General features: G+C 45.3%; 1 protein-coding gene across 1 annotated transcript; it reads right to left on the minus strand.

The window, feature by feature from the left end:
* Nucleotides 1-133: 133 nt before the first annotated feature.
* Lrrc56 (leucine rich repeat containing 56) lies at nt 134-26095 on the minus strand. The gene is made up of 11 exons (XM_041667201.1): nt 25919-26095; nt 24740-24827; nt 23308-23368; nt 4258-4354; nt 3980-4180; nt 3317-3500; nt 2706-2867; nt 2560-2624; nt 2232-2368; nt 1883-2022; nt 134-462 (listed from the first exon to the last, which is right to left on the minus strand). The coding sequence occupies exons 1-11, from the start codon at nt 26093-26095 to the stop codon at nt 134-136; spliced, it is 1641 nt and encodes a 546-aa protein (XP_041523135.1).
* Nucleotides 26096-26686: the final 591 nt, after the last annotated feature.

Raw genomic sequence — 26686 nt, forward strand, 5'->3', positions numbered from 1 at the left:
GGACACGCAGGCTTAGAACTTGGGCCACATAGGTGACCCAGGGTCCTGGGGCATCTAAAGAGCTCAGTTCCAGCTCCAGCCATTCAGCCTTGGCCCCATCCAGGCCAAGAGATCTCAACAAGGGAGGATTACATTAAGGGAGAGAGTGGGCTGGAGGGATAGGGTTCAGGTGATGGAGGCAGTGGAGGCCTGGAGGGCAAGCTGCTGGACCTAGTGCTGGCTTTGGGTCTGGGCATCCCTGGACTCTGTGGTCCAGTGCTCTCAGGGCAGTCACTGCAGCCAACCTCTCACCCAGGCCAGACCCCTCACCCAGGCTAGATCCCAAGCTACCTAGGACTCTAAGCCTACGCCCTCTGAAGGGCAGGTCTGCAGATCTCACCGAGGAGCTGCTGCCTGACTCAGGTGGCTTTGGGTACTTTGGGGGAGAAGGGATCAGGTGAAAGCCTGGTGTCCTGGAAAGTTCTAGAAAACAAGGAAGAAAACAGCATGTCAGAGAGGACCTGTCAGACAAGGTGGGGGAGAGTTAGCTGCAGCCTGGAGATGATGGCAGGCTAGGGGCAGTGCAACCCCAAGAGGAGAAGGTTTCAGTGTCCTTTTCTGTTTCACTGTGGAGCCTACAGATGGAAGCATCCCTGTTTCTCTAAGCCACATCTCTTTGCTCTGCTTCATCTGCATTCCAGAGAAAATACAGCTTCAGCCCTGTGGCTACCTCTAGACCAGTGGTTCTCAACCTGAGGGTCCCCATCCCCACAGGGGTTACATATAAGGCATCCTGCATATCAGATATTTACATTATGATTCCTAACAGTAGCAAAATTACAGTTATGAAGTAGCAACAAAGATAATTTATGGTTGGGGTCACCACAACATGAGGAACCATATTAAAGGGTTGCAGCATTGGGAAGGTTGAGAACCACTGCTCTAAGGCAAAGTGATTGGACTCTGGCCCTGGGTCATCTGACCTCCATTCTTGAGTGTGTGTTCATCCCTGAGGCCCTGGTGGCTTCAGGCTAGTTCTTAAGCTTCTGTAATAGTATAAGGTAGATGGCTAGGGTCACCAGTGCCTTCTAGGCCTGACATCTGTAGCAAGAGGGCTAAACACCATTTCAGTCAACCCTTCTGCTGGTCACCTTTCTACTGCCCTTTAACCTGTGCAATTCTTGTCCACTGGGGGGCCAGCTGTTGATCCTGCTTCACTCTCAGGGCCCTCTTCCCACCCACTGCCTCAAGTACCAGCCAGTCTACAGAGAGGCAAAAGTGTGGTTGTGTGGTCCTTCAGAGATGGCCGCTGACCACCTTTATACCCTCAATGTCTGTCCATGCCCACAGTGTGCCTTTTTAAGGCGCTGCTGGGTAAGGGTCTTTCCAATGAAGCAACAGTCACTCTGGCTCCCTTGGAAAGGGTTTGCCTGGCTTAATTCTGCACCCCTATGCCAGCACAGGTCAGTCCTGCCTGGGTTGAAGCCACTGAAAGTTTCCAACCCTCTCTGCCTTGCTCTCCTAGTGGTTTTGTTCATCACTTTCCCACCCCTGGATTCCTGTCAGTTTCTCCTGAGAATTGGTGTCTGCTTCTGGATACCCTTGGCGACCAGAGGCTCCCAACAGATGCTTGCCTCTGGACTTGCCCTGCAGCCTTCTTTTGTGGAATGCTTTCCTCTCTCCTTTAGCCCAGGTGCCCTCAAGGTGTCATGGTATGGAGGAGGAGCTGGGATTGACCTTCTCTAGGTTGTGAAACCTACCCACCCCCACTCCACCAAGAAGAGGACTGTCTGCCCTCCCAGAACCTGGCAAAGGAAGGGGCTGACTATATTATCCTAGTCTGAGGTGGGGACAGCCGTTCCCAGATGGGGGGTCAGGTTACTCTCAGGCACTGAGGTAGTACCTGAGGCCAGGCGTGGAGGGGTTAGGGAAATCTTGGGTCCAGTCTGGTCTTCCTGTTCTTCAGGAGCCTTCTGTGGGTCCTGAGCTGGAGCTGGAGCAAGCCTTTCCTGCTGGAACTCCACCTGCCTGTGGAGGAGAGTACTGAGGTGGGAGAAGGCAGAGCTGCAACCGTGTCTGTCTCAGACCCAGTGACAAATGGCCATCACACTGGGATGGATCTCTAGCCTTTGGCCCCTTTGACCACCATGGGAGACCAATGGCTGCTCAGCAAAGGAAACTTCCAGCCCAGATCCCTCCCCCCTCAAGAGAGGGCAAAAGGTGGTAGGGTTGGCAGGGTAAGGGACACCAACCGCAGGCCAGGCTCCCTCCAGGCCCGGAGCCCAATCATGGCCAGGTCACAGCTTTCTGTAGGGTCAGGCCTTGGGGTAGAGGGGTGGGTGGCCAGATCTGGCCTATGTGAGGGCAGCTGCTCCAGGGGTGCCCATTCCTAGGGAGGGAAAAGGCTGCTGTGGGGACCCTGACCCCGGAGTGGGAGGGCCAGAGCATGGACATGCCAGTAGTCCTGAACACTGATGTATGACGGGGGAGCTCTGGGTAATGGTCTACCATGGGGTGAGGGCAATAGGTGATGGTCTACTTTGGGAAGGAGGGCTGTAGTCATATGTGGGGAAGGCATACCTGGTACTGGTGTCTACGCTCCCTCAGGCCTTTGGTGGGGTTCCCACAGAGAACTTGACAAGCACCTGAAGAAGAGGATGTGGCTATGCCTGGTTTGGGGTCAAGGTACTTGCCATGTCAGCTCTGGGCCAAATAGGTTTAGTTACCATGGGTGAGGCTGCTGGAATGGTCTTCTGTGGCTGGATTCTCAGAAAGCAGACCTTCAGGCAAGGGGCCCTCAGGGACCAGCAAAGACAGAGCCCATGGTTGGGTCTCAGGCACAGGCAAGATTGGGTCAAGTTTCCGTATAGTGGTTCCATGGGAACAATCTGTCCAGGGTCAGATCCAGAGATCACTGGGCTCATTATAGACAGCATGTTTCAAACTCAGACCACAGAACACAGCCCTGTCACTCAAGAAGCTGTGTGACCTAGGGACTGGCCTTTTCCTTCCTGAAAGACCCTCAGGCTTATACCCTCCTCTTCTTCCACATAGGAAAGGGGAAGCCAGCTGGTGCTGTAATGGGAGTATCCTGACCTGGGTTCAGTCTGCGTGGTTCTGCAGACGAGGAGCTAAGGCTGGGAAAGGGAACAAAATACAGCCACCCATCTCTGCGAGGCCTGGGGAACTAGTGGAGGTCTTCTGCTCTGGGGTTGAGCGAAGCCTGTCCTCTTAGGGGACCGGTAGAAGTCTGTCTTCCTGGAGGGCTAGAGGAGGTCTCCTCTAGAGTCGGAGACTGGGGCATACTATCGAGGTCCATAGTAAGTGTTTGGCATACCCAGCCGAGGGAGGAGAATGTCAAGCACGCTGCCTTCCTTGATGGCCTCCTTCACCATCAGCCAGTCCTGATTCAGCTTCTGGGAAGCAGGCAGGTTGGTGCATGTGGTGGGTATCTCATCTAGGATGTGGAGCTGGGGGATAAGCTTCTTTACCTCTGCCCTATAATTGTAGTCCTGGGGTGCCTAAAGGGTAGAGGGAGGGGGACAGCAGACCTGGGTCTGGTGGGCCCTGCAGGCCAGCTGGTTGCTGGGGCTCCCTCTTCCAGACTGCTATGGTGCAGGACAGAGGAGACAGGGTGGTGATACTGCCTCATCCTACTGGAGCCTATGGGTACCTTCACCCTCCAAGCCCATATCCAGGGTTCAGGGATGCCCTCTAATATGTGGAACTGATTATGGGTCAATATCGAGCAGCAGTTATTGAGGTGGATAGTGCGCTTGGAGCATGCGTGGCCTTTGTGGGGGTGCAAGTAGATTTACCTACTGCAACAGAGCTTGCATATGCCTGATGCCAAACAGTTAGGCTGTTTAGGCCTCCAATGACAGAAGGGATAGCTCTTAAGGAGAACAAGCTAAAAGGTACATGTGGGCCCCAAGGTTCCCATTCTGGGTAGGGGTATCCCATCCCAAATATATGTTGACTGGGTGTTCAGCACCCATACCTTGTTGGAAGGGCCAGGGTCTGGCTTCAAGCACACCAGATTCCCCTCCAGTGTGAGCGTGGCCAGCCGTGGACACAGCTGCAGGTACCGCATCTGCCCCAGGTCTTCCACATTGTTGCCCTCAAGGTCCAGCACCTCCAGTTGCTCGAGCAGGCACAGTGGGCTCAGGTCTGAGATGTTGTTGTAGGAGACATAAAGTTCCTGAGGACCACATGGGGGAATCTTAGCTGGGGTCTGACTTGATCTCTGTTCCTTGTCCCCAAGTGCTACAGACTTACCTTCAGTGCCAAGAAGGAGCCAATGCCATCCAAGTCAGTCAGGCCACAGCGAGCCAGCCACAGCACCTGCAGGTGGCCCAGAGAAGTGCCCAGGTCTCTGCAGAAGGCAGGCAGAGTGGTGTGATGGTTAATCTTCAGGGTCAACTTGACTGGATTTAGAATCACTTAGGAGACACATTTGGAGCATGTGTCTGTGAAGGCATTTCCAGAAGGGTTTAACTGAGGAGGAAAGACCCACCCTGAATGTGGGGGGCATCTCCTCATGGGCAGGGATCCTGAAGAAAAAATAGGGAAAAGGAGAAAGCCAGCTGATTGCTGGCACTCCCTTTTCTCTGTTTTCTAATCTGCTCAGATGTGAGCAAGCTTCCACGTCCACAGATATGAGCTGCTCCTGCTGTCACGTCTTCCCTGCCATGATGCTATAATCCATAAGCCATAAGCCAAAGAAACCTCTCTCCCATTAAGTTGTTTCTTGTCAGGTATTTAGCCATAGAAGCAGCAATAAGTAACTACTATGAGTGATCGGTGCTGTCTTGGGGTTGAGGGTTCTGTCTTTAGCCAACAAAAACCAATGCCAAACTACCACCCACTTAGGCTGCCCTCAGGTGCAGGGATGGTTGTGCCTTTGCTTGTGATAGCTTCCAGCTGATGTGCTCCAGAGATTCCTATTCTTCTCCCTGCTTTAGCATCCCAGGGAAGGTTAAAGTGTGTCCCTGGAGAGCCCATGTTTGTGGGCATAGAGGTCCCTGGCATGTGGAGGCCCCTTCTCAAACACTTGTTCAGCACCCACACCTTGTTGGAAGGGCGAGGGGCCAGCCTGAGGCATACCAGATTGACCATGAGGAGCTGCCTTCAACCTGATGCCTTGACGCAGCCCTATGGGCGACTTGTACCTGCTACTTGTTGCTGTCCATCCCTGTCTGGCTTTTTGTACCCATGGGGCCTATTTTCCCTGCAGTGTACACAGATAGTGTGTTTGAGGACCTGTCCTGCTGTGATGCTCTTCTTGTATCACTGAACTGCTCTTTGCCTCATAGTACAATTGCCACCTGACCTCAGGCTTCATCAACTGCCGCTATTTTTCCATGGCCCTAAGTCTTTTTGGTAAGGACTCATCTACCATGTTGTCTGCCTGGGGCTTGTTTACTGCTGTTGCTCTAGGCTATATATTTTCTTTAGTCTTTGTCCTTCAGTTGCAAAGATTCATTCAACATTTACCCTATCAGTTGCCTTAAATCACCATGCTTTCTTTTTTAAATTCGTGTGTGCCTGCGTGTGTGTGTGTGTGTGTGTGTGTGTGTGTGTGTGTGTGTGTGTGTGTGAATATATAGCACATTTGTGCAGGTGCTCATGGAGGCCGGAAGACAATATCAGATCCCTTGGGGTTAGAGTAACAGATGGTGACAAGTCACCTGACATGGGTATTGGGAACTGAATCTAGGTCCTCTGAAGAGCAGGTCATCTTTCCAGCCCTCCAGCCCGCCTGAGTGTTTGAGATGATCTAACACTGTAGTCTAGGCTGACCTGGAACTTGAGGCAGTTATCCTGTTTCAGCCTCTCAATACCGGTGTGTACCACCATACTACTAGCAATCTCTCTTTCTCTCTCTCTCTCTCTCTCTGGAGACAACTTGTTAGAACTGGTTCTGTCCTTCGTGATCCTATTAAAACAAAGTTTACTTATTTACGTGTATGTGTATCAGAGTGTATGCCATGTGTGTGAAGGTATCTTGGAAGGCCAGAGAGGCTTAGACCTCTACTCTGGAGCTGGAGTTAGAGATGGTTGTGAACCCCCTGACTTGAGTGCTGGGATCCAAATTCAGGTTCTTTGGGAGAGCATCAAGTGCTCTTCACTTCTCTCTCTCTCTCTCTCTCTCTCTCTCTCTCTGTCTCTGTCTCTCTCTCTCTCTGTCTCTCTCTCTGTGTGTGTCTCTCTCTCTGTCTGTCTCTCTCTCTGTCTCTCTCTGTCTCTGTCTCTCTCTCTCTCTCAAACTGCCATGGGGAGTTAGTTTTAGTTTTCATCATTGCTGTCTGTGGTAGGTCACATTGGTTTTCTGAGGGGTTGCCTTCACTTTGTCTTGTCCCTGAAGCGTTTTTTGTTGTTTTGGCCTATTCCTTTTCAGAGCTTGCCCACTTCTTTCTTCTTGCAACCTATAGCTCAGAAGAGTTAACATGACTGGACTGAGCTTCAAGGGAGTCAGGCAACTTCCATGTCTTTTGGTGGACCATATATCCAGCTGAATATAGATTCTTCTTGTTGTAGAGGAATAAGTATTAGGAAATAATTAGAGTTTGCCATACTTCGTAATAATAGGAAAAATGCAAAAAGCAAAGCATATACCATTCGTAGAGTCTTACAACAGACACAAAGAAATGTCTACAGTTTTAAATGAACTTATCAAAAAGTTAGACTAGCCTGGTGTCTTAGTTAGGGTTTCTATTGCTGTAAAGGCACACTATGGCCATGGCAACTCTTATGAAGAAAAACATTTAATTGGGGTGGTTCACTTATAGTTCAGAGGTTCAGTCCATTATCATCATGGTGGGGAGCATGGTAGCAAGCAGGCAGACATGGTGATGTCTTGATAGTTGACCAGAAGCAGCAGGAAGTGGACTGAGTGTAACACTGAGCATAGCTTAAGCAACAAGCCATACCTATTCCAATAAAATCACACCTCCTAATAGTGCCACTCCCTGTAGGCTTATGGGGGCCAATTACATTCAAACTACCATATCTGGTGTGGTGTCATACCTGTATTGAAGTTCAGGAAGCTGAAGGAGACAACATCACGACCTCAGCTCAAGGCTAGCTTTCGTGAGATCCGCGTCATTTAAAACAAAATGAGCTGGGTGTGGTGGATTATACTTTTAATCCCAACACTGAGGAGCCAGATACAGGTGGATCTCTGGGTTCAAGGATAGCCTGATCTATAAATTGAGGTACAGGATAGCCAGGGCTACACAGAGAAACCCTGTCTCAAAAAGCTCTGCCCCCCTCCCCAAAATAAAACCAAGTCAAGCACTGTGGCTCACACCTGTATTCTCAGCACTTGAGAAGCAGAAGCAAAGACAGGAAGACGAAGAACTCAAGACCACAGACTGGAGAGAAAGCTCAGTGTAAGAGCACTGGCTGCTCTTCCAGTGGATGGCAGTTCAATTCCCAACATCTACATGGCAACTCCTGACCATCTAAAACCCCAGCCCCAGGGGATGTGATGCCTTCTTTTGGCCTCTGAGGGAAGCAGGCATGCACATGGTACACTGACATACATGCAGGCAAAATACCTACAAACATAAACAAACAAACAATACAATAATAGAAAAGGAATTCTAGGCCAGGCTTGGTTATAGCAAGTTTTAGGTCAGCGTGGGTTACTCGAGACTGTCTGGAAAAAGAAAAAAGCTGGACAATTAGAACAACTGTGACAAGCACTTAGCTCAAGGAGAAGGAACAGTAACGGAAGCCAAGGAGGAAGAGTGAGGTCAAGATAAGGATGAATCTGCTACAATTAGAGAAGGATAACAACCCAGAGTTGATTTCTAACTGGCAAGACTGATGAAGAGACAGACAGATGATAGATGGACAGACAGACAGACAGATTGAAATTATAATGCATCTGAAAAGACAATCAAGGTGACCATAGCAGCAATGTAAGATGATAAAAAACCAGTATGAAGAAAGCATGCATTAACAGCTTTAGGTCTTGACAAGGTCGGTACTTACAGAACAGAAAGCTTGGCTCAAGGACTGGGAGGTAGCAAAGTGGGTAAAGTGCTTGCTCTGCAAGAGTGAGGAACTGAGTCTGAATCCCCTGCAATCACTTAAGCTAGGTGTAGCAGCCTGAACTCATAGTCTAAGCACTGGGAGGAAGCAGGCAGGGGTTCACTGGCCAGCTTTCCTAGTTGAAACAGCAAGTGCTGGATTTAATAACAGACCCATTCTCAAAAAATAATGTGGATAGTGATATATGAGGACATCTAGTGCTGACTCTGGCCTCCACATGTGTGTACATGGGCAAGAGCACCTACGTATGTATGTGCACATACACAGACACTCCAGACACACCATACTACCATCACCACCACCACCACCGACAACAACAAAAACCTGATTTGAAAGTAGGACTCTCTTAGTTTGAGCCAAGTTTTAAAGTATGTTATAAAACTGGTGGTGGCAGTGGTGGCACAAGCCTTTAATTGCAGCACTTGTGAGGCAGAGGCAAGAGGATCACCATGAGTCTAAGTATAGCCTAGGTTACACAGAATTCTAGGTTAGCCTGAAGTAGCACATGCCTATGGTCCCAACATCTGGGAGGTTTAGGCAGGTGCAGGAGGATCAAAGTTGGAGGACAGGGCTCGAGAGAACACTCAGAGGTTAAGAGCACTGGCTGTTCTTCCAGAGGACCTGGGTTCCAGCACCCACATGGCAGCTCACAACTGTCTGTGACTCTAGTTCCAGGGGATGCAAAGACCTTTTTCTGCCCCTACTCAGGCACCAGGCATATACCTGGTACACAGACATACATACAGGCAAAATACCCATCCACATAAATAATAATGAAAAAATAAAAATATGATCCAGATGGGGTGGTGGTGGCACATACCTTTAAATCCCAGCACTTGGGAGGCAGAGGTAGGCAGATTTCTGAGTTCAAGGCCAGCCTAGTCTACAGAGCAAGTTCCAGGTACTACACGGAGAAACCCTGTCTCAGAATAAAAACAAAACAAAACAAAGCAAAATAAACCAACAAAGAACAATTCAGTAGTGTTGACATTGGGATGCAAAGAGGATCATTAAAACTCATTAAGGGGTCAGTTGTGGGGCTGTAGAGATGGCTGGCTCAGTGGCTAAGAGCATTGGCTATTCTTCCAGGGGACTCGAATTCAATTCCCAGCACCCACATGACAGCTCACAACTGTCTGTAACTCCAGTTCCAGGGGTTCCAACATTCTCATACAGACACACATGCAGGCAAAACACTAGTACACATAAAATTTTAAAAAGGGGGTGGTTAGGTGTGGTGATGCACGTTTTTAGTTCTAGCACTTGGGAGGCAGAGGCTGGCAGATCTCTGTGAGTTCAAGGCCAGCCTGGTCTACAGAGTGAGTTCCAGGACTGACAAGGCTACACAGAGAAACCCTGTCTGGAAAAACCAAAAACCCAAAAATAAAACAAAACAAACAAAAACCCACCACCATCACTAACAAAAAAAAAAAAAAACTCATGAAGGAGGAACACAGCATTAACAATACTAAAGGAGGAATACCAGTTATATCATCCTTGTAAGAGACATTGGGCACATGTTAGTCAAAATCAGGATTAAGCTAAGGATGGCTGCTCTCACTGCTGCTGTTTAAAAAGGTTCTGTCAGTCAGGCAGTGGTGGCACTTGCCTTTAACCCCAGCACTCAGGGAGGCAGAGGCAGGTGGATCTCTGAGTGTTTGAGGTTAGTCTGGTCTACAGAGCTAGTTCCTGCACTGCTAGGACTGTTACACAGATACACAGAGAAACCCTGTCTTGAAAAACTGAAAAAAAAAAAAAAAGCTGGGCAGTGGTGGCACATACCTTTAATCCCAGCACTCAGGAGACAGAGTCAGGCGTCAGGCAGATCTCTGCAAATTTGAGGCCAGCCTGGTCTACAAGAGCTATTTCCAAGACAGGCTCCAAAGCTACAGAGAAATCCTGTCTCAAAAAAAACAAAATAATAATAATAATAATTATTATTATTATTATTATTAACTAAATAAAAAGGGTCTGTCTGCAGGTCCTGACAAGTACTATAAGGCAAGAAAAAAGAACAGCGTAAGGGTTGGCAATGAAGAGGCAAGACTGTTATGTGCTGATGTGCAGTGCTGAACTGTATGTCTGTGAGCTGTGCAGAGTGCAGATACACAAGAAAACAGGAAAACCAGTAGTGTTTCTGCCCACTCTCTTTCTTCCTCCTGTCTCTCCTTTCTCTCCTTTCTCTCCTCTCCCCTTTCCCCTCCCCCCTCCCCTTTCCCCTCTCCCCTCCCCTCCCCTCCCCTCCCCTCCCCTCCCCTCTCCTCTCCTCTCTTCTCTTCTCTGATGTGGGATTCCCTTTGGACAAATTGGCACCAACGTGGTTGACTACGTCCACGTAAAACCTAAGAAAGCTTGGAAAGGAATTCTAGACACAAAAGAATAAAGTTAAACATGTCTTCTTGGTAGCTGCCTTTTTTTTTTTTCCAGATGGGCTCTGTTTGTTGGCTGTGAGCAGAAGCACCACGCCTACTTTAAGAATTTAAGAGAGGTCTTTCTGATTCAGCATTAGCAGAAAATAGAAAAAAAAGAAAAAGAAAAAGAAAGAAAAAGAAAAAAAATCCAGCACAGCTTCTCTAAGAAACAGTGGTTTCTTGGTTCGTGATAGTTGCATGTACACCTCTGGCTCCTTCAGGATGCCAAGCACTTAAATGGGGTCTGTGAGCATGTTACAAATTGCTTAATGGTGACACAGACTCACTGTAACCCTGGAGCTGGGGCAATGTGCATGGCTCTCAGAGGCAGTGAACATGCCTCCATCATATTGGACTGGGCAGAGCCAACAGGCAGTGCCACAGAGTTGGTCCTAGCCATGCCCACTTAGCTTTTAAAATAAGAAAAAGCGTTCCTGGTCAAAAAAATAATTACAGATACACACGCAATAAAAACAAATCCAGATGGAAAAGAACTCTAAATGGGTCACAGTGTTGGATAAATGTATGTAGGCTTGAGAGAGGAAAAAGAAAATAGAAAGAAAGTAAATGGCTTTTAAAAAAATAAAAGTTTTGCCAGGTGGTGGTGGCACATGCCTTTAATCCCAGCACTCGGGAGGCAGATGCAGGCGGATCTCTGTGAGTTTGAGACCAGCCTGGTCTACATGAGCTAGTTCCAGGATAGGCTCTAAAGCTACAGAGAAACCCTGTCTCAAAAAACCAAAAAAAAAACAAAAAAAGGCTTTAAAAAGATAGAGTACAGCCGGGCAGTGGTGGCACATGCCTTTAATCCCAGCACGCGGGAGGCAGAGGCAGGCGGATCTCTGTGAGTTCAAGGCCAGCCTGGACTACAAGAGCTAGTTCCCGGACAGGAATCAAAAACTACGGAGAAACCCTGTCTCGAAAAATAAAAAAAAAAAAGAGAGAGTACAGACAGTCATAGATTAAAGGTCACATAAAGATGAAAAATACACATAAAGATGAAAAATAAGTATATATATTATTGTGTTTCCTTTGAATTTTTTACTGTGAATGAGCTAAGCACAGAGACACATTTCATTGTACGGGCTGCTAAACTAAACCAACATATATATATATATATATATATATATATATATAAACATATAATGTATATAATACTCTGTGTATATGCCTGCAGGCCAGAAAAGGGCATCAGACCTCATTACAGATGGTTGTGAGCCACCATGTGGTTGCTGCGAATTGAACTCAGGACCTTTGGAATAGTAGGCAATACTCTTAACCACTGAGCCATCTCTCCAGCCCCCAACATAAATATTTTAAAGGTATCTTGACTTCAAAACTTGGGTCTAAGGATATGTTGCTTTGGAAGAGAGGTTCTGCCTTTGTTTCCACAAAAGATGAGAACCTGTGGATTCCTTCCAGGCTAATGGTCTCTGTGAACCCCCCCCCCCAAAAAAAAATACTTCTTCCAAAGCAGGAAGCAGCTTGGAGAGAACTACACCCAAATCCCCAAATATTGTTTTTAAATGTTTGTTTACATTTAAAGGAGGGTATAATATAGAGATGAATGCTTTTCATTGGTATGGATTTTGGTCTATTGATGCAAATTTAACATCAATTTTGTTATATGTATATCTCTGCTCTTGATTAAGGTATTGTGTTTGTGCAGCTCCTTTAAAAATGTAATGTATAGTAGTTTGGGTTTGCATCCATGATCTCTTAGCTTCTGCAGTACATCTATCCAGGACCTTCTGGCTTTCATGGTTTCCATAGAGAAGTCAGGTGTTAAGTCTGATCGGTTTACCTTTATAAGTTACTTGCCCTTTTTCCTTTGCAGCTCTTAATATTCTTTCTTTAACCTGTATATTTTGTATTTTGATTATTATATGGTGAGGAGATGTTTTTCTTTGATCCAGTCTGTTTGGTGTTCTGTATGCTTCTTGAATATTTAAATGAATATTTTTCTTTATGTTGGGAAAGTTTTCTTCCATAATTTTGTTAAAAATATTTTCTGGGCCTTTGAGCTGTGACTCTTCTCCTTCTTCTATTCCTATTATTCTTAGGTTTGGTCTTTTTATTGTGTCCCATATTTCCTGAATGTTTTGTGTTGAGAATTTGCTGGCTTTGCTGTTTTCTTTGATCTGTGCGTTTATTTTCTCTATGGTGTCCTCAGAATCTGAGATTCTTTCTTCTATCTCTTGTATTCTATTGATTATGCTTGTTTCTGTAGGCTCTGCTCGTTGACCTAGATTTTCCACAACCAGCTGGTCCTCAGTTTGTGTTTTCTTCCTTGCCTTCATTTCAGTTTTTAATTCTTGAACTGTTTCCATTACCTGTTTGATCGTTTTTTTTCTTGGTTTCCCAGGGTATCATGTACATATTTACTCATTTCTACAAACTTTTTGTTATACTTCTCATGCATTTCTATAAGGGCATTTTTTACATGTTGTTTAAGGGACTCTATTGCTTTCATAAAGTCAATTTTTTCCACTTCTTCTGTGTTAGGGTGTTCAAATACTTCTGTTGTAAGATCATTGGGTTCTGGTGTTTTCATGTTGTTTTTCAGATTATTGGGTGAATCCTTGCCTTGGTGCCTGCCCATCTCTTCCTATATTCCTACTATACCCAGCCAAGCTATCGTTCACTATCAATGGAGAAAACAAGACATTCCAGGATAAGAACAAATTTAAACAATACATAGCCACAAATCCAGCCCTACAGAAAGTAATAGAAGGAAAATCGCAACCCAAGGAATCCAACATTGCCAACCCTGCCTACAATAACTCAGGCATCTAGCGACCCTTCACCAGCACATCTCAAAGAAGGGAGACACACAAACTCTACTACCAAAAACAATAAGAATAACCGGAGTAAACAACCACTGGTCATTATTATCACTTAATATTAATGGGCTCAGCCGGGCGGTGGTGGCACACGCCTTTAATCCCAGCACTCGGGAGGCAGAGGCAGGCGGATCTCTGTGAGTTCGAGGCCAGCCTCGTCTACAAGAGCTAGTTCCAGGACAGGAACCAAAAGCTACAGAGAAACCCTGTATCAAAAAATCAAAAAAAAAATATTAATGGGCTCAATTCACCTATAAAAAGTCACAGGCTAAGAGATTGGAAACGAAAACAGGATCCAACAGTCTGCTGTTTGCAAGAAACACATCTCAACCACAAAGATAGACATCTACTCAGAGTAAAGGATTGGGAAAAGGTGTTTCAAGCAAACGGTCCTAAGAAAAAAGCAGGTGTGGCCATACTAATTTCTAACAAAAATGACTTCAAACTAAAATCAATCAGAAGAGATCGAGATGGTCACTTTATACTCATAACAGGAACAATTCATCAGGATGATGTCTCAATCCTGAATATCTACGCCCCTCATATAAAAGCACCCACTTATGTAAAAGAAATATTACTAGAACTCAAGGCAGACATCAAACCACACACACTAGTAGTAGGAGACTTCAACACACCTCTCTCTCCAAGGGACAGGTCAATCAGACAGAAACCTAATAGAGAATTAAGAGAATTATTGGAGGTAATGAAGCAAATGGACTTAACAGACATCTATAGAACATTCCACCCAAATAGGAAAGAATATACCTTCTTCTCTGCAGCTCATGGAACCTTCTTGAAAATTGACCACATACTCGGAAACAAAGGAAACCTCCACAGATACAAAAAAATATCAGTGTCCACCTGTGTCTTATCTGATCACCACGGATTAAAGTTAGAAGGCAACAGCAATACTACCCACAGAAAGCCGACAAACTCATGGAAACTGAACAGTCAACTACTGAACCACACCTGGGTCAAGGAAGAAATTAAGAAAGAAATTAAAGTCTTCCTTGAATTTAATGAAAATAAAGAGACAACATACTCAAACCTATGGGACACGATGAAAGCAGTGCTAAGAGGAAAGTTCATAGCACTAAGTGCCCACTTAAAAAAAACGGAGAATGCATACATTGGGGACTTAACAACACACCTGAAAGCTCTAGAAAAAAAAAGAAGCAGATGCGCCCAGGAGAAGTAGAAGACTGGAAATAATAAAACTGAGAGCGGAAATCAACAAAATAGAAACACAGAAAACAGTCCAAAGAATTAATGAAACAAAAAGTTGGTTCTTGGAGAAAATCAACATGATCGACAAACCCCTATCCAAACTAATTAAACGACAGAGCGAGAACGCGCAAATAAATAAAATCAGAAATGAAAAGGGGGACATAACCACAGACACAGAGGAAATTCAGAGAATCATTAGATCTTACTACAAAAGCCTGCATGCCACAAAACTGGAAAATACAAACGAAATGTACATTTTTTTAAATAAGTACCATATATCAAAGCTAAACCAAGACCAGGTGAATGATCTAAATAGACCTGTTAGTTGCGAAGAATTAGAAGCGGTTATCAAAAATCTCCCTTTGAAAAAAAGCCCAGGACCAGATGGTTTCAATGCAGAATTCTACCAGAACTTCCAAGAAGAACTAATACCTATACTCCTTAATGTATTTCACAATATAGAAACAGAAGAGTCATTGCCAAATTCCTTTTATGAAGCTACAGTTACCCTGATACCAAAACTACACAAAGACCCAACCAAGAAAGAGAATTACAGGCTTATCTCACTCATGAATATCGACACAAAAATTCTCAATAAAATACTGGCAAACCGAATCCAAGAACACATTAGAAAAATTATCCATTATGATCAAGTAGGCTTCATCCCAGAGATGCAGGGCTGGTTCAACATACGCAAATCTATCTATGTAATCCACCATATAAATAAACTGAAAGAAAAAAACCATATGATCATTTCATTAGATGCTGAAAAAGCATTCGACAAAATTCAACACCCCTTTATGATAAAGGTCTTGGAGAGATTAGGGATACAAGGGTCATACCTAAATATAATAAAAGCTATTTACAGCAAGCCGACAGCTAACATTAAATTAAACAGAGAAAAACTCAAAGCCATCCCACTAAAATCAGGAACATGACAAGGATGTCCACTCTCTCCATACCTCTTCAATATAGTGCTTGAAGTTCTAGCAATAGCAATAAGACAACATAAGGAGATCAAGGGGATTCGTATTGGAAAGGAAGAAGTTAAGCTTTCGTTATTTGCAGATGATATGATAGTATACATAAGCGACCCCAAAAACTCTACCAAAGAACTCCTACAGCTGATAAACACCTTTAGTAATGTGGCAGGATACAAGATCAACTCCAAAAAACCAGTTGCCTTCCTATACACTAAGGATAAGGAAGCAGAGAGGGAAATCAGAGAAGCATCACCTTTCACGATAGCCACAAATAGCATAAAATATCTTGGGGTAACTCTGACCAAGGAAGTGAAAGATCTATTTGACAAGAACTATAAGTCTTTGAAGAAAGAAACTGAAGAGGACACCAGAAAATGGAAGGACCTCCCTTGCTCTTGGATTGGGAGAATCAACATAGTAAAAATGGCAATTCTACCAAAAGCAATCTATAGATTCAATTCAATCCCCATCAAAATCCCATCAAAATTCTTCACAGATCTGGAGAAGACAATAATCAACTTTATATGGAAAAACAAAAAACCCAGGATAGCCAAAACAATCTTATACAATAAAGGATTGTCTGGAGGCATTACCATTCCTGACTTCAAACTCTATTACAGAGCTACAGTATTGAAAACAGCTTTGTATTGGCATAAAAACAGAGAAGTTGACCAATGGAATCGAATAGAAGACCCTGACTTTAACCCACAAACCTATGAACACCTGATTTTTGATAAAGGAGCTAAAAGTATACAATGGAAAAAAGAGAGCATCTTCAACAAATTGTGCTGGCAAAACTAGATGTCAATCTGTAGAAGAATGAAAATAGATCCATATCTATCACCATGCACAAAACTCAAGTCCAAATGGATTAAAGACCTCAATATCAGTCCGAACACACTGAACCTGATAGAAGAGAAGGTGGGAAGTACTCTACAACACATGGGCACAGGAGACCACTTCCTACGTATAACCACCGCAGCACAGACATTAAGGGCCTCATTGAATAAATGGGACCTCCTGAGACTGAGAAACTTCTGTAAAGCAAAGGACACTGTCACTAAGACACAAAGGCAACCCACTGACTGGGAGAAGATCTTCACCAACCCCGCAACTGACAAAGGTCTGATCTCCAAAATATATAAAGAATTCAAGAAACTAGACCGTAAAGGGCTAATCAACCCAATTATAAAATGGGGCACTGAGCTGAACAGAGAATTCTCAACAGAAGAAGTTCAAATGGCCAAAAGACACTTAAGGTCATGTTCAACTTCCTTAGCAATCAGGGAAATGCAAATCAAGACAACTTTAAGATACCATCTTACACCTGTCAGAATGGCTAAAATAAAAAACACCAATGATAGCCTTTGCTGGAGAGGTTGTGGAGAAAGGGGTACACTCATCCATTGCTGGTGGAAATGCAAACTTGTGCAACCACTCTGGAAAGCATTGTGGCGGTTTCTCGGGAAATTCGGGATCAACCTACCCCTGGACCCAGCAATACCACTCTTGGGAATATATCCAAGAGAGGCCCTATCATACAACAAAAGTATATGCTCAACTATGTTCATAGCAGCATTGTTTGTAATAGCCAGAACTTGGAAACAACCTAGATGCCCTTCAATGGAAGAATGGATGAAGAAAGTATGGAATATATACATATTAGAGTATTACTCAGCAGTAAAAAACAAGGACTTCTTGAATTTTGCGTACAAATGGATGGAAATAGAAAACACTATCCTGAGTGAGGTAAGCCAGACCCAAAAAGAGGAACATGGGATGTACTCACTCATATTTGGTTTCTAGCCATAAATAAAGGACATTGAGCTTATAATTCGCGATCCTAGAGAAGCTAAATAAGAAGGTGAATCCAAAGACAAACATATAGGCATCCTCCTGAATATTAACCATCATCAGGCGATGAAAGGAGACAGAGACAGAGACCCACATTGGAGCACCGGACAGAAATCTCAAGGTCCAAATCAGGAGCAGAAGGAGAGGGAGCACGAGCAAGGAACTCAGGACCGCAAGGGGTACACCCACACACTGAGACAATGGGGATGTTCTATCGGAAATTCACCAAGGTCAGCTGGCCTGGGTCTGAAAAAGCATGGGATAAAACCGGACTTGCTGAACATAGCGGACAATGAGGACTACTGAGAACTCAAGAACAATGGCAATGGGTTTTTTTATCCTACTGCACGTACTGGCTTTGGGGGGGCCTAGGCAGTTTGGATGCTCACCTAACTAAACCTGGATGGAGGTGGGCGGTCCTTGGACTTCCCATAGGTCAGGGAACCCTGTTTGCTCTTTGAGCTGATGAGGGAGAGGGACTTGATCGGGGGAGGGGGAGGGAAATGGGAGGCGGTGGCGGGGAGGAGGCAGAAATCCTTAATAAATAAATAAATTAAAAAAAATAAATAAAAATGTAATGTATAATTAAGAAATATAGGTTAATAGATAATCCTCTATAATAGTTAAGCTTGTAGTCATGTTAGTTAGGTTTTTCTAGATATATAGAGAGATGTTTCAATTAGATAGATAATCTTCAAACCTTTCAAAGACCTACAGAATATGGCATTTAAGAACTTGGGACTTTTCATGACAATTAGACACATCTGCTCCTGACAGCACCAATCTACTTCAAAAGTATGATGGGCATTGAAGAGGTTCCTCATTGAGTTTGGTAGCCATTCGGGCAAGAAACTGCTCTTGCCTGGACTGCTTGATGTTATGCTGTATGAACTGGACATGCAGGACCCACAGAAAAATGACTGTTGAACTTGCTTAAAGGTGAGATGATCCTTCGGAGTTCCTGCTTCATGAAAAAGTCTGCTAGATATTCTGCAGGACACAGAAGAAAGTGACTGACAAACTGCCAATCCAGGCAGAACTGTCTTTCAAATTTCCTGCTTCATGGAAAAGTCTGCTAGATTCGATGGGCCTGTAGACCAAAGATGGGTGCTCCAATGGCACAGAAGAACTTTGGGTGACTGTCCACACAGTGAGATGTCTCTGTCAATTCTAGAGTTTTAGAAGTTGTTTATAATGTACTTCCTGTTTACTTAGGTAATATATCCTTCTGGAGTTGAAGAATAGATAGCAATAGTTTTCCTTAGTTATGATGAAAGATAAAGTAGATACAAATATTGTAACTATAATTCTTGTTTGGTAATTGTTTTGTTGTATGTAATCTTGCTATGTTAAAGTTAAAACCTTCCTTTTTATTTAGACAGAAAAGGGGAGGTGATGTGGGATTTCCCTCTGCATGCTGCGAATACCATCGGTTAATAAAGAAGCTGTTTTAGGTCTATTGCAGTGCAGAATAGGGCAAGGTGGGAGTTCCAAGCAGATAGAGGAGGAGAGAGCAGGCAGAGTCAATCAGATGCCACAGATGCACTGGAACCTTGCCGGTAAACCACGAGCCAGGAAGAGTCTCATGTATCCCAGGCTGACCTCAAATTCAATGTATATAGCTGAGGATGATGTGTATGTAGCTCTCACATGCTGGGGCTACAGACATGCACCACAATGCTTGGTTTGTATAGTGCTGGGGATCTAACCAGAGCTTTGTCCACATTAGCGAAATACTCTATTTACTGAATAGTATCTTCAGTCCAGTTTCTGCCAACTAAAAGCTTTGCTATGTGTTTCTTCCCTCCCTCTCTCCCATCCTTCCTTTCAATTTTTTTGAGATAGGATGTTATTCTGCAGACCAGACTGGGCCAGAATTCACTCTGGAGCCTGGTCTGACCACAAACTCATGGCAATATATCTTCCTCAGCTTCCTAAGTGCTGTGATTACAGCTGTGAACCACCTCACCTGGCAGTATAATATTTCTTCATATTTTCAATAATTACCCAAAAAGAAAAAAAGCAATGAAAAACCAAAACAAGATGGCATTTACAAGCATAGTCACTGTGCAGTATATAGGAGTCTAATATCACCTGGTCCTGGGGCAGGGGATTGGTGGGGAGCTGATGGTCCACCATAACTATAATTCCCATCTCCTAGATAATAACCAGGGAAGAAGAGCCTGTGACAGATACAGTTCTTACCAGCTGTGTGGAAAAGGGTTCTGGGGATTTCACCTATACTGTTTTGGGTAAAAAGCCCCTGCTGTAGATGAAGGTGCCCCCCAGGTCACATTTGAAGCCTTGGCCTCTGGAACCTCAGAGCATGGCTGTATTTGGAAACAAGGTCACTGTGGCTCTAGTTAGTTGGGATGAGGTCATGTTGGAGCAGAGTAGACCCTATAAGTGAAATGGGGAAAAAATGGACATACTAGAAGGGTACCATGGGAAGATGAAGTTGGAGGTTGATGATAGCTCTACAAGACAAGAATGATCAGTACATACAGACAGTGATCAAACTGGGCAGATTTCCCCACTAGCCTGGGAAGGAACATCCTGCCCTACCTGCATCCAGCCCAACCTAGGCAAATGTACTGCTGAATCCCATTTGTGTTCCTATGTTTATGTTCCTACGAAGTGGCCCCAGGAAAATGGTTATACTCTCTAGTCACCTCTACTGAAGGCTGTAGTAACTGCCCCGTGATAGCACAGGCAAAGTGACAAAGGGTCTTATCTCACCTAAACGATCCGGGCCTTTGCTGTGAGTCTGACTACTGAGCTAACCCACCCCAGGACTTCTTGTCACCACAGCAAGCTGGGGATGGTGATGTCTTCTCACTGGTGTGTCCCTGGGCTTTGCTCTAGAGTAGTATGGAATAATTTCTCTAGTTTAGGCTGATATGAAATAAGCTGATGTAGTCTTTTGTGAGCATGCTCATTGGCACACTACAGACAGCAAACTTGAAAACTCCATTTAAATACACAAAACATACTAATGGAAAGAGGCCATATGCATGGACGTATTTAACTTAACAAGTATGCCCAAACTAGTACATAAATCTTTCTAAATTCCAGGTTTAAAACCACAAAAGATTTGCATGCACGAGTGTCCGAAGCCCACTGGCATGACCAGGTTATAAGATTGAAGCGCAAGGATAAGGAAGTGCTCAGGACAGTCAGGGTCAGCCTGGAGTAAGGGCAGCAGAGGAGAGCTAGCTCTGACTCAAGTTATACAGGTAAGATGGCACTGAGGTAAGAGACCAGCTAATGATCAGAGTTCCTAAACAAAGGGCTCTGCACAGGTGGCCATCTCTAGGCTGAAAGGACATACTGCAAAGTTGAAAATGTACCAGATAATTCCTGCTAATCAACAAGAAAAGAGAATAAATTAGCACATGGTACAGGAATCAAAATCCAGCATCTCTAGCAAGGACAGAATGATGAGCAATGGAGTGTATGAAACAGACGCATCCAAATAATTTTTAACAGTACCCAGTTATCTGTGGAGTATCAGAACATGTAAGTGGCACTGAGTAAAAGATGCTTGTCCCAGCCCTGCTAGCATGAAGCCATTCATTTCGTGGCAGTTCCAGCCCATGTATTCAGAACATTTGTGTGCATGGTGGTGGTTATTTTCAGGGGCTAAATTAGCTCAGCTTTGGGTGAAATGACAAACTACATTGAAATTATTTCCCATCTCTTTCAGCACTGTCTGTGACTTTAATATTTAATGCTCATCTTTGCAGCCATCTATGTTACAAGAGCAGTTTATAGGATGCTGTTATTCAGTTTCCTGTTACAAATGTAGAGAGATCTGCTTGTCTCTGCCTCCCTAGTGCTGGGACTAAAAGGCATGTACCACCACCTCTGGGATTATTTTTTGTTTCTTAAGGTTTTCATTGTTTTGAGACAGGCTCTCATGTATTCCAGATTGGCCTTGAACTCACTATCTATGGAGCTGAGGATGACTTAGTGTGAGGTCACAGGCCTGTACCACTATACCCAGTCTCATTATTTCTTAGTTTTATAGTATCTTTGCTTCTCGGTCATATTTTCCATCATTTATTTGTTTCTTTGTTGTTTGTTTGCAGGGTTTCACTGTGTAGCCCTGGCTGGCTTGGAATTCACTTTGTAGACCATGCTGGCCTTGAATTTACATATATCAAACTACCTTAGCTTTCTGAGTGCTGGATTAAAGATATGTGCCGCCATTCCCAGCATCCTTTATTTTATTTTAGCTGCCTTTTAAAAACATACCTTTATTGTTCTTTGAGAAAATTTGTTTACTCAGACCTAGAAAACTTCTCTGTTAATCTGGGGGAAGAGCTATCTGCTAGAACATCACGTGACTCCAGGTGCACAGCTGGGAACTTATGTCCCATCTCATCCCTAGAAAGGGCTGTTGGACTTCAGGACCAGGTGACTCCTTGACATCTGTTCCTCCATGGCTGCTGCTGAAGCATCAGCTCTCTTGTCTTTGCCTGCATTTGTGCATGCATCTTCATTGCTTTGCTGAATTCTGTTTAGTGCTTTATTTGTTAACCAGCAATGTAAGGAAATCAACTGGGAACAGCTGGATGCTACACTTGGAGTCCAATTCAGATAGTTAAAAACTTAAGAGAAAGAGAGAAGGAGACAGTGTGCGTGTGTTACGGTGAATTGAATCCAGGACTTTGCTCTACTAACTAAACTACATCCCTAGCTTCTTTCTAAAATTTTAACTATAATTTCTCTGCCTTACACTTCTAGGTTTGAGGCAGCAGCATCTTCACAAGCACCTTTGTTCAAACTACCAGATACAGTCTGCTATTCTCTTACCTTTGTTCTTTTTTTTAAAAATTTTTTTTTAAAGATTTTATTTATTATGTTTACAACAGTCTGTTGTCCCTGTATGCCTGCAGGCCAGAAGAGGGCGCCAGATGGTTTTGAGCCACCATGTGGTTGCTGGGAATTGAACTCAGGACCTCTGGAAGAACAGTCAGTGTTCTTAACCGCTGAGCCATCTCTCCAAGCCCCCTAAAATTTTTTAAAAATTTATTATATATACAATATTCTGTCTGTGTATATGCCTGCAGGCCAGAGGAGGGCACCAGACATCATTACTTATGATTGTGAGCCACCATGTGGTTGTTGGGAATTGAACTCAGGACCTTTGGAAAAGCAGGCAATGCTCTTAACTGCTGAACCATCTCTCTAGCCCCTACCTTTGTTCTTTCTAGTCCAGTGGGACAGAACCACAAGGTGGCCTTGCATTTTGAATGCCATCTTTTAAGCTAGTTCCTAAGAACTCTGAGAACACCAAGCTTTCTCGACACTTCAGCCTGACCAGGGGATACATATTCTGCTGGGTCTGGTTTCTAGTGGAGGGTCAGCTTGGAGGCAGCTCCTACCTTCTCTTCTTCCTAGGGGCACTAGCCACTTCCTTCAGCTCCTGGCCCTTAGGGTGTAGTTGATGCCTGGGTTGCAATATGAGGTAAGGGAGCTCCGGAGCCTCCAAGTATAGACTGGTTTGGGCTATCTGCCAGAAACCCCTCACTTTGCTGAAGGTTGAAGCATACACTTGGCTTATCAGCCACAGCACCTGGTTATGACCACCTTGACTAGAACCCTGGCTTTGGCTTTTTTGTATCACTCTCATTTGGTAGGTGCTTCCCCCTGAGGATGAGAAGAGGGACATGCCTCACTGCAGGGTGTCAAAATAGGAGCCAGAGACCCTAAGATACTTTGAAGGTGGGACACGTGGGACCCACCCAGAAAGGATCCTACCCTGGAGTCCTCCCTCCCTCCCTTCCACGGAGCCCACACCTGAAGAAATGTCTCTAAAACCATTTGATGGCAGCCTTCACCCTCCAAGGGTCGACAGGGTGGAGCAGAATCTTGACAGTAGGGGCAGCCTGCAGCAGCTGAGTTCCAGGCCCAGCCCCTGCTTGCCCTAGACCAGGCTCTCACCTGAGGGAGCCCAGGCAGCTGTGGTTCAGCTTCAGTTGGATCAGGTTAGGGAGGTGCACTCCTGTGGGCCACAGGAAGGAGAGGTTGGCCTAGCCCCAACAATCCTGCCCACCTCTTTGCAGTGTTCCCCACACCCCCAAGAGGGATTGTTCACAGGCACATGGCCTTTTCTAGCTCATAGAGGGACCCATTCTCTGGGGCCTGTGCAGGAACTGGCCCAGATGTTCTGAGCCTTCTCTCCCCTTGCCATGTAGGGGTTGCATGTCCTTCCACCCGGGGGCAGCCTAGCACAGGTAAAACAGGTGTAGAAAGGTGAACACACTGGCAAGGACCTGACTCGAAGAAGGGTAGCAAAGTTGGCATGGATAAGGTGAGCCCTGAGCACATCCCCTCATCGATTCCAGGACCTGAAGTACCCCTTTGGAGGTCTTTCAACATGCAACATTACGTAACAAGTCTCAGGAATGCCCTGCTAGTGTCCTGCACAGCTTAAAGCTCCAGGCCCCCATTCCCAAAGCTTCTTAGGGTGAGACTCTGGCCCTAGACACAGAATCCCTGAATGATGTAAAGAGGTGTCTAGGATGTCCTAGAAGGCCCCAACAAAGAGCTGGTGCCCCCTGATCTCACAGGTGCACAGTGATACTGCACTGAGCTGTCAAACACTTAAATTGCAAAATTGAAAAACAAGCTAACCAGGATTGGAGGTGTTTAGCTTCACTGGTAATCAGAGAAAAAGCAAAGAAAATGCACAACTATCCTGCACAGCAAGAATCCTTCCTGTTGGGATGGTTGGTGAAATTTGAACAAGGTCTGTGACATAGATAAGAGTGCTCTATCGGTGTTCTTTTCTGACTTGGATCATTACACTGAGAGTATTTAAGATAATGGTCTCCCTAGGAAGTAGCAGGCACTGAAGCATTAGTGAACAAGAAGAATGGTTGCTCAGATTTAAAAAACAAGTGTCTCAGAGGTATTGTGTGTGTGTGTGTGTGTGTGTGTGTGTGTGCGTGTGCGTGAGTGTGCATAAGCATGAAAGAGAGAGAATGGAAAGATTTCTGCTGTAGCAATTGCAGAGGGGATTCTGGAGAAAGATACATAAGGGATTAATATAACATTTGTGCAATATGTCCATAATCCAAATCCATTCCAGGTAAGTTCTGGGAGCACCTTGCATGGGAGCATAGTACCTTTGCTATTTGTCCATATCGGTATTGGTGTTTGGGTGTGGTCCTTGGAAAGTCCTTTCGGAATACATACCCTGCGCTAAAACTTCTAAGTCAAGTATATGTCTTATTTCTATGGTCCATTCTTAAGGAAAGGGACATCCTGTCCAGGGTGTTGGCTAGCTTTCATGTACAACCAGAAAATACAGTTGGCTCATGGAAAGGTCTAGTTGTGACAGTCACAGGGGCATGTGACTGGCGGCTCTCACCGAAGTTCCCCAGGCTGTTCTTACGGGTGTCCACACACATCTCCAGCACCCTCACCAGTTGGAGGTCATCTACCTGGGCCAGGGCCTGCTGCAGAAATCATCAGGTGTCACTTCCAGTTTTCTCCATGCTTTTGGCTGAGGACTCTGTAAAGGTGCCTACTGGAGCAGGTGGCAAATGTTCCCCTGCCTCATCCAGGTTGGGCTTGAATAACAGTTTGGCTGGTGGGCATGACACGAGCAGAGGTTGTAATTGACTATCAGGGAAGGGCCTGCCCTTGAGGTGCCAGTCTCCAGGTGAGACCTTCATACAGATTCAACAATGCAGTTGGAGCCCAGAACCCTGGTAAGCAGCACCCAGCCACAGCATACCTGGACCAGAGAACACACAAAAACACTCAAGCTGGAAGTCAAGGGGTGGGGCCCTACTGGTCTATCTGTCCTTGTAGATGGGCAAGACCTTTTTGTATGTGAAATATAAGCATGATCTCTCAGGATTGTGGGCCACACCTGCTACGGCATCAAGAGACACCTTGCAAGAACACATGCAGGCTCTGGCCTAGCAGGCTAAACAGTTATTCTAAGGAGGTCCCTGGTGATACCAACTACCATGATTCTCTCCTTCATAGTGGTCAGCCACGAGTGGATAGCAAACTCTAAATCCTGGGAGCTTCAGGGTTGTCCAGATGGACTCTACAAAACCTCAGGACTCAGGGATGCGGTACACTCATAAGCTCTCACACTGGATGTGGAGAATAGTCTTTACCTGATGCCAATATAGCCAGCATACCAAGGACAGATCCTACCTCAGGCAGGTTGAGAGGAGACTGAGGAACTCTATCTAGCCTTGGGTGGGGAGTCATGCGCCATGACCAGCTGCCCTTTCAGCATCCCAATATGCCACTTCCTAGTTCTCCCTGTTGCAACATTAGCTCTTGAATAAGAGGCTTCTTGTCTGCTTGAGCACAGGCCTCAGCCAATAGTTACGGAATCCTGGCCCAACAGTGCCATCTGTGATCTCAATGCCTGGGGATGCTTGTGTCACTTGGGCTGCTGGCAGGGACCCTACTGGTGGAAAGGTAAGAGATACCTAGCAGAGGGAAAGCTGGATACCAGCAGAAGGGGTGCCAGGATGCCATCTCATGCAGACCCACGGTGGAGCCTTAGGCCCCAATCACTTACCAGCCGAGCAGGGGAAAGGTGCTCTTCCACCCGCCGCTCCCTGTGGATATCCCCATGGCTGCCCCGTCTCTTGTTTTGTGGGCAGGGGTTGGTTAGGCCCTGCCAGCTCAGCTCCCGTACCCGGATACTAGCTGTGCCTGGCCGAGGTCCCTGGGATCCATCCCAGGCTGGGTCCATCCACATCCAACCTGTTAGGAGAGCCAGAGAGCCAAATCTCCTCGTTTACAAGGCTCTAGTTCACATCAATGGCCCACAAAGCCATTAGGTCAACTCTCACATAGCCCCGCAACCCAGCCTGACGTGGCCTGGCCTGTGCCACTTTAGCAGTCTAGATAACTGGACAGCACATTTCTGCTCCCTTACTTTCAGCTGAAACTTCCTGCTTGTGCTCATAACTTCTCTCCCTTTCCTTCTATATGTTGGGGGGGGGGAGATGTATTTAACTGTATGTGTAAATGTGTGTGAACATATGTGTGCGTGCACGTGAAGGCCAGAGGACACCTTGGGTGCCATTACGCAGGTGCCGTCCTCCTTTTTTTTTTTTTTCTAGTTTTTCGAGACAGGGTTTCTCTGCAGCTTTAGAGCCTGTCCTGGAACTAGCTCTTGTAGACCAGGCTGGCCTCAAACTCACAGAGATCCACCTTTCTCTGCCTCCCGAGTGCTAGGATTAAAGGTGTGCACCACCACCGTCTGGCTTTTTTTTTTTTTTTTTTGAGAGAAATTCTCTCACTGGCATGTGGCTCACCAAATAGGCTAAGCTGACTTGCC

Source organism: Microtus oregoni, unplaced genomic scaffold, assembly GCF_018167655.1.
Source record: "Microtus oregoni isolate MIOR12 unplaced genomic scaffold, Mior012 000016F_ref0000370, whole genome shotgun sequence".
In the NCBI taxonomy this organism is placed as follows: Eukaryota; Metazoa; Chordata; class Mammalia; order Rodentia; family Cricetidae; genus Microtus; species Microtus oregoni.